The sequence below is a fragment of the Dendrobates tinctorius genome, unplaced genomic scaffold (assembly GCF_039654945.1).
Source record: "Dendrobates tinctorius isolate UK_male_01 unplaced genomic scaffold, ASM3965494v1 ptg000098l, whole genome shotgun sequence".
Lineage (NCBI taxonomy): Eukaryota > Metazoa > Chordata > Amphibia > Anura > Dendrobatidae > Dendrobates > Dendrobates tinctorius.
Genome location: NW_027361766.1, coordinates 26,282,593 through 26,297,500, shown reverse-complemented (window position 1 = coordinate 26,297,500; position 14,908 = coordinate 26,282,593). Strand labels below are relative to the sequence as shown.

Sequence of the window (14,908 nt, the reverse complement as noted above, 5' to 3'; positions counted from 1 at the left end):
TTTTGCCAGTGTCTTTCGCTCGAGAGAAAACTAGTTTTCTTCATTGTTGAATAGAGTTAACAAAATTGGACAGAAAAAAAAAAAAAAAAGAACTTTAAAATCAAGCAAACAATGCTCCTAGAAATTCTGAAGTTTTCTAACTTTTTTTTTTTTTTTTTATAGTATTGGTGCATTTCTTATTCCTCTAATAAGAAAGGAGGGAATATCTGCTTCTAGCACAGGCCACAAGCAGGCGCGACCATAGAAACAATGAGGGTATGTGCACACGTTGCGGATTGCTGTGCGGATCCACAACGGATTTGCCCCTGCAGATGCGCAAGAGATTACAGTACAATGTTTTCCTATGGAATAAAAAACACGCTGTGCACATGCTGCGGAAACGCAGCGATTTATTTTCTGCAGCTTGTCAATTCTTTGTGCGGATTCCGCAGCGTTTTTTACACCCATTATAGGAATCCGCAGGTGTAGAAGCGCATGCCCAGTTCGCACAAAAACCGCGCAGATTTTTACCTGCAGATTCTGCCAACAGCAGATTCGACGCGGAAGATTCCAAACACGAATCCGCAACGTGTGCACATACCCTGAAGGGTGTCTAGGCTGCGCAGTTTTTGTAGCTTCCATAAAAGTGAAGTCCCAAGACCTGGTTGGCCACTGCAGAGATATATATTCCTGAAATATCCTCAAAAATGAATAAAAAGCACGATTACTGGAGACTAAGGGTGGTTTCACATTAGAGCTTTTTAAGCGCACGCACGGCCGGGGGTAGCTCCGCCCCCGAGCCGGCTCTCTGCCCGGCGTGCCCGCCCCTTGCTTGTAGCGCCGCCTCCTAGCGCACAGCGGCGCCTGTGATCGGCGCACCCTATCTTTAGCATAGGGTGGGCAGATCGTGTGCAGGCCGTGCGCTAGTTGCGCTTTGACCTGCGCTGCGCACTTTTGACGGTGCGCCGTGCGCGCCAAAATCAAACTTTTCGGATTTTGGCGCGCACGGCGCACCGTCAAAAGTGCGCAGCGCAGGTCAAAGCGCAACTAGCGCACGGCCTGCGCACGATCTGCGCACCCTATGCTAAAGATAGGGTGCGCCGATCGCAGGCGCCGCTGTGCGCTAGGAGGCGGCGCTACAAGCAAGGGGCGGGCACGCCGGGCAGAGAGCCGGCTCGGGGGCGGAGCTACCCCCGGCCGTGCGTGCGCTTAAAAAGCGCTAATGTGAAACCACCCTTAGCTGAATACACACGTCCACGCCACCACAAATACAGATTATCTGGCAATTCCATTAAAACGCAACACTTTCCTGGACTGAAGGATACAAATCATTCTTGTAGTGAAACGCAAACGATGCAGGAAACCGTAGATCACAACATGAAAACTGAACTGGGAATTTTCTACTTTTTATTTTCATTATTCTGCACTTCAGACACAACATAAGGAAAGAAAAGGAGGGGAAACTACAAGAAATCAGCCAGGACTATGACATCACACAAAAGGAAAAATAGATCACATGATCACAGTAAATTGAAAAAAAAAAAAATATATATGATTGTCAGGCATTAGAAAGGTGATATTAGCTACATCAATGTATCACTTGGACCATACATTGTACTGTCCACACATACTGACGCGGCCAGCAAACACGGCTGGTGCTGGGTGTTTAGTTGTTCATGTATTCTTAACATTTCCAGGAGGAATACCATACTAAATCCATAGGTATCACGGAGCTGGTCTTTTCTATAACAGCCCCTATTCTTTGGGAAGGCTTTCTAGAAGATTTTGGAGATGTCCAAGAACCTGGCTCACCATCTCCATTCAAGTTACCCACAAAGTCGTTTTATAGGACTAGGGTCTGAGCATTATTCCACACCAAGCCCACCCAACCTTCATCCTTTATCGATCTTGCTTTGTATATAGGGACAGTCACAGAATAGGGAATGGCCTTCCCCAAACTGTTCCAACAAAGATCGAAGCATGTAGTTATCCAAAACAGCTTTGCATTTTTCCTTTACTGGAACCAAAGGGCCTAGGATGACCCCCGATAACCCAATAGCATTATCCCTCCACCAAACTTTAGAATTGGTACAGTGCAGTCAGGCAGAAAGTGGAAGCCATTTCTGACAGTCACCAGGTAACTCCATAAACAAATATATTGCCTTGCTTATGTGTGCACATGTTGTAGCAAAGACAGATAAGCCAGGGCTAAAGCCTAGCACTACAGGTTCTGATTGGGTGCAACTGGATAGCTATGACTAGAACCAGGCCATGTGTTCACTGGTCAGTCAGCTGGGGAAGCTGAGCAGAGTGGATTTGTTTTGGAGCTGGAGAGAGACAGAGAGACAGGCCAGAATCTGAGAAGAGACTGCGCAGGCCGTGTGCACCAAACTGCAAGAATCAATGGTTGGTATGGACCATAGCTGTTGTGTGACTGAACTGATATTGACTCAGTCGTGCCCGAAGAGCCAGGACCTGTGTAGTTTACTTAGCGTCTGGACGAGGCTAGGGATTTATGCATATTGTTTTGTTGTACTGTGCAGCCAATGGAAATAAATAATTTTTCGTGTGTGATATAGAAAAAACCCTGTGGCTTTGTGTTCAGAGCGGCTACCCTAGAGAGTGGACCCATACAATGTGTATATATGGCTGCCCATGTGTGTCAATGTATCCATTAAAGAATGCCTCCATGTATGTGATATTCAGAGATGTCCAGACACAGATTAACAGCTTTCTCCAATACTCTCAGACATCAATTTTAATCTTTGGGAAAGAAAAACTAGATACATACACATTATCTATATTGTGCTATAACCTGAATTAAATTAACGGGAAGCAATCAGAATAGTTTAAATAAGGTTTGTGTTACATGTTTTTTTAATCACAATTTTTTTTTTTTTTTTTTTTTTTTAAAAAAAAAAAAGTTAGTAATCTTGCAATTTTCATAGACTAACTTCCTGTCCTTTAAGAAACGTTTTTCAGCAGCAGGCTCCTTATCAGGAGCTGATAACACAGGATCCACCAATCACAACAGGCTATGTGACACTGCCTATTGTGAAGGCGAGATCCTGTTACCAGCTGTGTTTAAAGTGCAAAGGTCAGATGTCACAGGTGACCCTGCTCCCCCCTCCCTTCACAATGACCTTTGCACAGGCTCATTCCATACTTCAATACAAAAGGTAGAGTCAGGGTCTATGTACATGTGTTCTTTCCTGAAACAGGAAGTTACAGAGTCTAAAAAGGCCCCAGTAAGAAAATCACAAGATCTCTATTTTTCACACTGGAAACAGAACTTGTACAAAAACACACCCATACTGTGACTGATACAAACAGCACCAAATAGACCCCATTTACTACATTGGGAAGCATCATTTTAATGGAAAAAAATGCAGCATGATGTGCCTTTTATTCCAGCAAACTTAGCTGAACTTGCAACGGAATCTACTAATAGTTCCTTTGGCCCACAAGTATGAACCTAACTTATTCTAAAGGCCAGTAGAGGTCACACTTATACAGCAAAGGAAACAATTGTATTTAAACTGCATCCTGATATTGAAGGGAGTAGATAGAAAGCATATAAAATGTAAGAGCTAAATATACTTCAATGGTTCATGGTCTTTATAAATATGCAAATGATTTTTGAGATCTATAGGTTGAATACAAATCCCCAAGAATCTGCCTCCAGAGCTTATTTTAAATTAAAGGGTGCATTACAAATATAATTACTGACGGTCTGCTCTCCTGATATTACAACAGAGCTGTGTTTGAGCATGGGGCAGCGCGGCCCAACGCAGGGGCAGCGCTTCTCTTAGTGCGCCAGCTTCCATCTCACAGGCGTGAAAGTGTGTGTGTATATGGGGGGGGGGGGGGGGGGTTGTACAGCAGAGATGTACTGTGTCTCATTACAACCACATCTGTATTTGTAGCTCTCCTATCACAGTGGGGTACCAGTCAACCTTGAGAAGACCCCTTAAATAACCATCAAGAATAAACACTATTACCCAATATACCACTGATCATATGCATTCTAACAAGTTCATAAGACCAATGAAAGTTACCCCTTACCAACAGGCTCCTACAAACCTAGCAGCTATAAGTGCCTCGCAGGATCAATGTGACCAATTAGGAAACATAAGAGAATGTGGATCCATTTAATTTGTTTCTTTTCCTCTCCATTACTCTTTCCTTATCACTACTCATTGACTTTTTTAGGTTTTGCATTTTTGCTAGTGGCCTTGTCACTGCTGGTAGCATGGGGCAGTACCTGCAGTCCATTCAGGGTGCACAGGCAGTCAAGTTCCTACATGATGGTACAGCTACAAAAGGGTCTTCACAAGAAGCTTCACAGTGTCTCTCGGCAGTGTCTCAAGAACAAGGAGCAGATGACAGGCCTCGGTGGGTTACACAACGAAAGCAGGACAGGGTTGCAGAGGGGCATTAACCCAGCAGCAGGATAGTTATCGGCTCCCCTGCGCTACAGAATGAGTTATAGTTGCTAATAAAGTGCAGCTTTCTGACCAGAAACAAGGTCAATGAAGGTGGCATGAGGGCCCAACAAAATACAGTGGGACTTACACCAACAGCCAAGCAGCTTGATTGGCATTCTCCAGAGCACACCAAAGTTGGTAGGTTTACCATTGGCAGCCCACTGACGACAGCAGGTTCACACTGAGCACATGACAGATCTGACTCTGGAGATGTGGTGAACGGTATGCTGCCCATCACATTACATAGCATGATCAGTTTGGTGCTGGAGGAACATCTCAAAAAAAAAAAAAAAAAAAAAAAAGTGGCACAAACGTCCATGTCATAACAAACAGTACCACGACTGCTCTTAGGTAAGGAGATAAAATCCTTCTAGTCATTGTTAATGTTTACACTTGAGTGGACCCTAAGGTCCTCGCGTTGCCAGACACTATCTAGCCTCATGTGGCCAGAGCATATAGGCAGCACCTGTATGATTAAGCACTCATGACATTGACAGAACCTCAAGTTACCCAGACCTATGCCAGACTAAAAACCTCTGGGACATTCTGTGTCAGTGCATTCGAAGACGTTAAGCAGCACCACAGCCTGTCCAGGAGATCACTAATGACCAGATTCAGGTCTGAGAGGCGATCAATCAGAACACCATCCAGCGTCTTATCAGGAACATACTCTCAATGTCAGGAGTGCACATATAGTAACGCAGGGACCATACACACTACTGAGTCACATGAGTTGCAGCGATGAAATTCAAGAAAAATGGATCCACAAATCATCCTTAACACTAGAGTATAAAGTTGTAGTCAAACCCTCAGTGGTAAGAAGATCTAGGTTGCCACTGATATGTGACACATCATTTTGGGCTCTATGAATTACACAAATTTATATCAGTAAAGATTTTTAATTTGAATAGTTCATGCGAGATCTGACGTGCGATTTCGGCGTCCTTCAAATAAAAAAAAAAAAAAAAATATCTCTCTCTCTGTTCAAAAGTTTAGGGTCACTTAGAAATTTCAGTATTTTTGAAAGAAAAGCATAGTTTTTTTTCCATTGAAGCCAACATTAACAATGTAAAGTGTTTTTCTGAATCATTTAACGTGGTAAATGACTATTCTAGCTGCAAACGTCTGGATTGTACTGCAATATCATCATAGGTGTATAAAGGCCATTTCCAACAACCATCACTTCAGTGTTCTTATGGTACTTTGTGTTTGCTAGCTGTGTAAGAAGGCTAATGGATGGATAGAATACCCTTGAAAACCCTTGTGCACTTGTGCAAGTATGTCAGCACAGCTGAAAACAGTTTGGCTGATTAGAGAAGCTATAAACCTGACCTTCCTTTGAGCTAGTTGAGAATCTGGAGCATTACATTTGTTGGTTCCATTAAACTCTCAAAATAGCCAGATAAAAAGAACTTTCATGTGAAACTCGACAGACTATTCTTTTTTCTTAGAATTGAAGGCTATTCCATGCCAGTGTCAACGTCTACAGTGAAGAGGCGACTCCGGGATGCTGGCCTTCAGGGCAGAGTGGCAAACAAAAAGCCATATCTGACACTGGCTAATAAAAGGAAAAGATTAATATGGGCAAAAGAACATAGACATTGGACAGAGGGAGATTGGTAAAAAGTGTTTTTGGACAGATGAATCCAGTTTGAGGTGTTTGGATCACACAGAAGAACATTTGTGAGATGCAGAACAACTGAAATGGTGGAGGTAATGTGATGGTGTGGGGTTGCTTTGGGGCTGGTAAAGTGGAAGATTTGTACAAGTTAAAAGGGATTTTGAATAAGGAAGGCCATCACTCCATTTTGCAATGCCATACCCTGTGGACGGCGCTTTATTGGAGCCAATTTCATCCTACAACAGGACAATGACCCAAAGCACACCTCAGAATTATGCAAGGACTATTTAGGGAAGAAGCAGGCAGTTGGTATTCTATGTGTAATGGAGTGGCCAGTGCAGTCACCAGATCTCAACCCCATTGAGCTGTTGTGGGAGCAGCTTGACCGTATGGTACGCAAAAAGTGCCCATCAAGCCAAACCAACTTGTGGGAGGGGCTTCTGGAAGCATGGGGTGAAATTTCTCCAGATTACCTCAGCAAATTAACTGCTAGAATGCCAAAGGTCTGCAATGCTGTAATTGCTGCAAAGGGAACATTCTTTGACGAAAGCAAAATTATTATTTCAAATAATCTTTTTTTCGAACCTTGCCAATGTCTGGACAAGATTTTAAATTCATTCATTTGGCAACTCATTTGATTAATAAGAGTATGGGTTTTCATGGAAAACACAAAATTGTCTGGGTGACCCCAAACTTTTGAATGGTATTGTATATTTTTATTTTTTTTATTATTTTTTTAAAGATGGGGGACAAGAACCAAAACATACTACTACTTCCATGTGGGGGGGGGGGGGGGGGGGGTTATAGATTCCCTTTTCCAAAGCATTTTTATTTTAGGGTTATCTAATGCTTGAGAATTACAACTGTACACCATCTTTAACCCATAGACTATTTAGATCTTCTAACATTCCCCATCAGGACAACTCCATTTCTGAAAGAAGACTCAGTGGAGTCCAGACTATTCTTGCGAAAAACAGGAAAGCTGTGGGCAGCTAAACACATTTCCTCTAATAGTCTTCCTTGGTGTCCATTCCAATATCTTTGGCACATACAGTGCCTACAAGTAGTATTCAACCCCCTGCAGATTTAGCAGGTTTACACATTCGGAATTAACTTGGCATTGTGACATTTGGACTGTAGATCAGCCTGGAAGTGTGAAATGCACTGCAGCAAAAAAGAATGTTATTTCTTTGTTTAATTTTTTTTTTTAATTGTGAAAAGTTTATTCAGAGGGTCATTTATTATTCAACCCCTCAAACCACCAGAATTCTGTTTGGTTCCCCTAAAGTATTAAGAAGTATTCCAGGCACAAAGAACAATGAGCTTCACATGTTTGGATTAATTATCTCTTTTTCCAGCCTTTTCTGACTATTTAAGACCCTCCCCAAACTTGTGAACAGCACTCATACATGGTCAACATGGGAAAGACAAAGGAGCATTCCAAGGCCATCAGAGACAAGATCGTGGAGGGTCACAAGGCTGGCAAGGGGTACAAAACCCTTTCCAAGGAGTTGGGCCTACCTGTCTCCACTGTTGGGAGCATCATCCGGAAGTGGAAGGCTTATGGAACTACTGTTAGCCTTCCACGGCCTGGACAGCCTTTGAAAGTTTCCTCCCGTGCCGAGGCCAGGCTTGTCCGAAGAGTCAAGGCTAACCCAAGGACAACAAGGAAGGAGCTCCGGGAAGATCTCATGGCAGTGGGGACATTGGTTTCAGTCAATACCATAAGTAACGTACTCCACCGCAATGGTCTCCGTTCCATACGAGCCCGTAAGGTACCTTTACTTTCAAAGCGTCATGTCAAGGCTCGTCTACAGTTTGCTCATGATCACTTGGAGGACTCTGAGACAGACTGGTTCAAGGTTCTCTGGTCTGATGAGACCAAGATCGAGATCTTTGATGCCAACCACACACGTGACGTTTGGAGACTGGATGGCACTGCATACGACCCCAAGAATACCATCCCTACAGTCAAGCATGGTGGTGGCAGCATCATGCTGTGGGGCTGTTTCTCAGCCAAGGGGCCTGGCCATCTGGTCCGCATCCATGGGAAGATGGATAGCACGACCTACCTGGAGATTTTGGCCAAGAACCTCCGCTCCTCCATCAAGGATCTTAAGATGGGTCGTCATTTCATCTTCCAATAAGACAACGACCCAAAGCACACAGCCAAGAAAACCAAGGCCTGGTTCAAGAGGGAAAAAATCAAGGTGTTGGAGTGGCCTAGTCAGTCTCCTGACCTTAACCCAATTGAAAACTTGTGGAAGGAGCTCAAGATTAAAGTCCACATGAGACACCCAAAGAACCTAGATATCTTGGAGAAGATCTGCATGGAGGAGTGGGCCACAATAACTCCAGAGACCTGTGCCGGCCTGATCAGGTCTTATAAAAGACGATTATTAGCTGTAATTGCAAACAAGGGTTATTCCACAAAATATTAAACTTAGGGGTTGAATAATAATTGACCCACACTTTTATGTTTAAAATTTATTAAAATTTAACTGAGCAACATAACTTTTTGGTTTGTAAGATTTATGCATCTGTTAATAAATCCTGCTCTTGTGTGAAGTTTGAAGGTTCTAACTTATTTGCATCTTATCAAACCTGCTAAATCTGCAGGGGGTTGAATACTACTTGTAGGCACTGTACATAGTAGACTGGACAAAGGACCTCCCTACTGAAATATCAGGCCATCTTTTCCTACACCATTGAGCTGTTCCGCTTAGAAGTATGTGAATTAATTCAAAATTGTGTCCCAACTTGAGGGTATGTGCCTACACAATGATCTTAGCCAGTCAGTCGCACTCTACAGGGACAAATCCTAACACCCCAACGTCAATACATTTCTAGGAGGAATACCATAACACAGAGGTCAAAGAAGATTCCTCCGAATTGTGTAATGCAGAATTCACCAAGTCAGGAGCAAGTAAACCATCCATGGAGTAAGACATGTACTACCATCAGTTTACACACAGTCTGCAGGTGAATCACGTCACTTCCCGGCATGGTGAATCTGCATTTTGACTGCAGCAAATATCTGTGACAGGTCCTCCCCATCTGAACTGCAGCAATAACAAAATGCTGCCTGGTTGATGGATAACCACAGATAGAAAAAGACCTGAGGCACAAGACAAGGTGATCACTCATGTTATAGAGGTCCGGCCCCATGTGGACAGTATAAGAAAAAAACCCTCAAATCAAATCACTTTCTACATGCAGTCCACTACACACATACATAATGACGTGCCGGATTCACAGTCAACGCAGGCAGCACATTGCTAGCGACAGCGCTCCATCTCATCTTACTATTACAGGCTAAATAAGGAAACAGTCAGCCAGTGGAAACGCTCAACGCTTCACGTGCTCCAATATCCGTGACAGGTGTCCCTGGCACTGCCTCTGTCCACACACACACACAGCACTGATTGGGTCGAGCAGCTGTCAAGCTTTCTCTGAACTTGTCAAACACTTGTGAACTTCTCCTAAGCAAAGCCACATCCTAACACAAAGCCACATCTCCCATCATCACACCATATTGGCCCATCCTAAAAAGGTTATTAAAAGAACGCAGCAACCCACTGGTGTACGTCTCCAGAAAGTCTCAGCCCTGTGCAAGAGCTTCCTTCTCTTTACGACATTGCAACGGACATTATTTCTCTAAAGACGAAACTTCATAAATTTATGAACGGTGCATAGACCACACCAAGCTCCTGCCAGCAGCTCATGTTAGCCCAGGCCATGAGATCCTATGACCACCATCTGGAGCTTACCATCAGGCCAGGGCCATTGTCATGGTCTCCAGCAACCACCAATGATGCTGGACCAGTACGATCCCCTCCTTAATCTGGAGGATCTCCCCATAATACCTGCTCACAAGAGACCTGGGCCGGCCCAGAAAGGAGCGCCTGCTACTATTAGGCTGTGTGCACACGCTGCGGATTTTGCTGCGGTTCCGCAGCGGTTTTGGCCGCTGCGGACCCGCAGCAGTTTTTGCTGCGGTGTACAGTACAATGATTCCCTATGGGAATCAAAAACCGCAGTGCAGACGGTGCGGAATTTTCCGCGCGGATTATCTGCGGTTTTCAATCCGCAGAAAGAATTGACATGTTTCTCCTGCGGTTTGCCATCTGCGGATTGTACAAAATCCGCGCGGATGAATCCGCACCTTTTCCGCAGCGTGTGCACACAGCCTTAGGGGCGCAAGCAGATGTCTGTGAATCTCGTTCCGAGCACTGTCCGCAATGTACAGTCCCAATCCAACCCAAACTCCTGTGGGTTCAGAGACAAAAGGGCTGCCCATGCTTGGGCCGAGATTTACGTACATCTGCATACCTGTACAGGACCTGTCCAAATCCACTGTCACTCTGGACCAGCTATTCCCAAGAAAGATCATAGACCATGGACCAAGTAAATCTGTAATGTTACCGATACATGTGTCCCCATAGCCCCGAAGCTTTGATGACACCAAAGATACTGACCCTGGTCCACCATGAATCTGGATCTCACCCTGCCGCCTTATACACTGACCCTGGGTAACCATAAAACTGGATCTAATGATGCCGCCTCATCCACTAACACTGGGTCACCACAAGGCTGAGTGCAGACGGACTTTTTAGTCCTGCGGATTTTTCCACGCAGAATGGAAGAAATCCGCAAGTCAAATGACCTGCATTTTTCCTGCAGATTTCTTCCATTTTTCCTGCGGTTTTCGTGCAGTTTTCTCCCTGCGGATTTGGTGACAGGGGAGATGTTAAACCGCACAAAAGTAGTAACATGCTGCGGATTTTGTACTGCAGGAAAACCGCACGGAAAAATCTGCAGCGTCTGCACAGTGTTTTTTTTTTCATTCATTTTAAGGCTACTGTACATCACAATGCGGATATGCAACGTTTCTGCGCGGTAAAATCCGCTGCGGATCTGCATCGTGTGCACACAGCCTAACTCTGGGTCTCACCCTGCCACCACAAACAATGACCCTGGGTCACCATGAATCTGGATCTCACCCTTCCCGCCACATATGACCCTGGGTCACCACAAATCTGGATCTCACCCTGCCGCCACATATGACCCTGGGTCACCACAAATCTGGATCTCACCCTGCCGCCACATATGACCCTGGGTCACCACAAATCTGGATCTCACCCTGCCGCCACATATGACCCTGGGTCACCACAAATCTGGATCTCACCAAGCCACCACATATGACCCTGGGTCACCACAAATCTGGATCTCACCAAGCCACCACAAATCTGGATCTCACCCTGCCGCCACATACGACCCTGGGTCACCACAAATCTGGATCTCACCCTGCCGCCACATATGACCCTGGGTCACCACAAATCTGGATCTCACCCTGCCGCCACATATGACCCTGGGTCACCACAAATCTGGATCTCACCAAGCCACCACATATGACCCTGGGTCACCACAAATCTGCATCTCACCAAGCCACCACAAATCTGGATCTCACCCTGCCGCCACATACGACCCTGGGTCACCACAAATCTGGATCTCACCCTGCCGCCACATACGACCCTGGGTCACCACAAATCTGGATCTCACCCTGCCGCCACATACGACCCTGGGTCACCACAAGTCTGGATCTCACCCTGCCGCCACATACGACCCTGGGTCACCACAAGTCTGGATCTCACCCTGCCGCCACATGCGACCCTGGGTCATCACAAATCTGGATCTCACCCTGCCGCCACATGCGACCCTGGGTCATCACAAATCTGGATCTCACCCTGCCGCCACATACGACCCTGGGTCACCACAAATCTGGATCTCACCACATCCAGCAACCTTGGGTCACCATGAATCTAGATCTCACCTTGCCAACACCTCCCCCGACCCTGGGTCACCACGAATCTGGACCTCACCCTGCCACCATATACGACCCTGGGTCACCATAAAACTGGATCCCCCCCCTGCCACCACATCCACCAACCCTGGGTCACCATGAATCTAGATCTCACCCTGCCACCACATCCACTACTAAGCTGGATCTCACCCTGCCTCCTGGGTCACCATAAAACTGGATCTTATGATGCCCCCTCATCCACTGCCGCCACATACGACTCTGGGTCACCACGAATCTGGATCTTACCCGGCCGCCACATACAACCCTGGGTCACCACAAATCTGTATCTCACCGTGCCGCCACATACAACCCTGGGTCACCACAAATCTGGATCTCACCACATCCAGCGACCTTGGGTCACCATGAATCTGGATCTCACCTTGTCACCACCGACCCTGGGTCACAATAAATCTAGATCTCGCACTACCGCCACAACTGTGGAGATTAGCTCACCATAAATGACACTTTGGTCCTGGTTGATCATGATTCTGGGCCCCACACCACCACTGATACTGGTCTTACTCGACCATGGCTCTAGATGTCACATGAGACATAAGTAACCATACACTGCACACCACCAGCGCTCTTCTCCTGACATCCCAGCATTAGAGAGATGACATGAATGACCACATGCCATCTGCTCCCTATTGTCACCAGGTCCTGCCCCACCTTCACATTTACCTTCAAAGCAAACTTCTCCCCAGTCTTCTTGCTGAAGATCTCCAGGACTTTGCCGTTGATGCCCAGTCCCAGAACCTGGTTAGTGACCTTGTAGTCATCAGTGATGGCGTTCTTCTTTATGAGGAGCGCAGACTTATACTGTGGCGCCGGCTGCGGCGGCTGCTGTGGCGGGGGATTGAGGAAGGGGTGCCCGGGGTTCATCATCTTGGATCCGTGCGCTCTTCCACCACAGAATACGGTATGGCTGAACCTGATGTAACCTTCCACCAGAACTGCCGGGGAAAACACGTCCCACACACCGGCCCGTATCTAGTGACCGCCTAATACAACGATCGGTACATGTAGATCGTAGGAGAAGATCAAGCGAGGGCCCCGACAATAACCTGGGCCCCTGCACACGAGTGGGGAAAGGGCCCTCTGATCCTTCTCACTACAGACGGAGCCGAGAGCTCTGAAGTCCGCTCCGCACCGACTTCTAGTTCCGATGCCGGATCACTTCCACTGTGACGTCACAGCCTCGTACTCGACTGCGGCCGCCGCTCTTAAAAGGGCGACTGCTATTTTTAAAGCGGTCACGTTAGAGGTGGGGTCCGCAGCTGTAAAACACATGGAAGTCTTTGAAACACAATAATTACGTGACACAAGGAATGTCTCTTGGGCTGGGCCGGCTTTAGAGAAAGTGGTGCCCTGGGCAAAAGTTTAAAGTGGGGCCCCAAATGCTCACATTTCCCACATCACAGAAATATTTTGATTGTATTTAGAGGTGCAGAGATCAGGCCGTTAATTGAGCGTGATAGACAATAATTAAGTCATTCAGCACTTTTTCTTTACACCGACTGAGGAAGAATGATGGGAACAGATAGTCCTCAATACAGTATAATGCAGATTGCATATAGTACAGTGCACTCCTCATGGTCCTTGACACACACTATAATGCAGCCCCTCCCCACACACATATGTGGCGCCCCTGAGGCTTCAGTCGCCACACAGGTACTGCACCTTCTCCTAAGGTGTGGTGCCCCACCATCCAGGTAAGGTGGGAACTTCTGACCACGCTCCAACACCTGCATCCCACACACAGGATAGTTCAGTGGGGCCACCTAACAGCTTCAGGCTGGGGGTTAGCAGAGCACCCCTCGTGGAACCCTGCTTCGTAACACGAGATGTGCTGGGAGGCGGGTGGAGTGAGATGATATAAAAGAGTGGGAAGAGTGAGAGTTAGTTGTTGGTTAGAGGAGAGAGAAGATGGGTGTCTGAGGGATGTGCTGCAGCAGGTCCCAGTGATCTGGGCTGCTGACACGAGAAAGATCAGAGAAAGAGACTGATAAGATTGATAACCTAACCTTCCATGAGAGAGACAGAACAGATCGGAACGAAGGAGAATAGAAGGATGGTGGGAAGCTGGTTGAAGAAATATAGAGAACCCTTCCAGTCCAGAGCGCAAAGGCCGTGGCCCGGTCCCCGAGGTTGATTGGATCTTTATGTCCGGCAACAGACACCGGAGGAGTAGTGAGCCACTAACGCCTTGCTCCCATCATAGACTTGGGACACAACAGCAACTGAATAGTGAGCCGGGACGCAGTGAGGAGTCCCCGAAGCAGGCTACAGCTGTCTGTCATACAAGTAGAGACTAGGAACACCTAGAGAGAGGCATTCCAGGGTAACTAAGTACTGGAGTGCTTCGCACCTAAAGGCGCATTGGAGGAGTCGTTCAGTAAGGTACATGTTGGCGGAGTGTGGAAGGGAGAATCCTGTCCTGCCTGGAGGTTGGCTGGAGCCCTGACCCGAAGAACACAGTGCAGAGGCAGTCAGTTGTGTGAACTGCAAACAGTGAGTAAAGCTTTGGAACCGCATACTCGGGTGTCCTCCAGTTATTCCCGCACCACTACACCTGGGTACCAGCCTCCATACCATTCTGCACCTCTCCTTATCCATTGCACCTACACTGCCCAGGGACTACAGCTCCACCTGTGGGGAGCTATGCCATCTCTGCTGCACCACACCATCAGTCCCAGCGGATCTGCATGCAGCGTTGGCTCAACATCTTACTTGCCAAACACCACAGGTGGCGTCACGAACTATTCTAATAAACTTTAACACCATTAACATCACCGCCATTGATATTGGGTGCCCAGGGCCACGGACCAGGTCACCGCTGCTGTGACACATTCCCGCCTTGACACCGGCCCGGTACCGAGTACCCCCGCTGCCCTGGGTGGGCAAGGGCGACCCACATGCATGGTATAATGCAGCCCCCACACACACACAGTATAATGC

General features: G+C 46.7%; 1 protein-coding gene across 1 annotated transcript in view; it reads right to left on the bottom strand.

Annotated features, from left to right (window-relative positions):
• Positions 1 to 13,176, bottom strand: part of MAPKAPK2 (MAPK activated protein kinase 2) — a 95,035-nt gene extending 81,859 nt beyond the window's left edge. Inside the window, exon 1 of the mRNA XM_073587261.1 lies at positions 12,632 to 13,176. Within this exon, the coding sequence (XP_073443362.1) occupies positions 12,632 to 12,835 (204 nt within the window). The 5' untranslated portion in view covers positions 12,836 to 13,176. The remainder of the gene's footprint in view (positions 1 to 12,631) is intronic.
• Between the last annotated feature and the right edge of the window lie 1,732 nt (positions 13,177 to 14,908).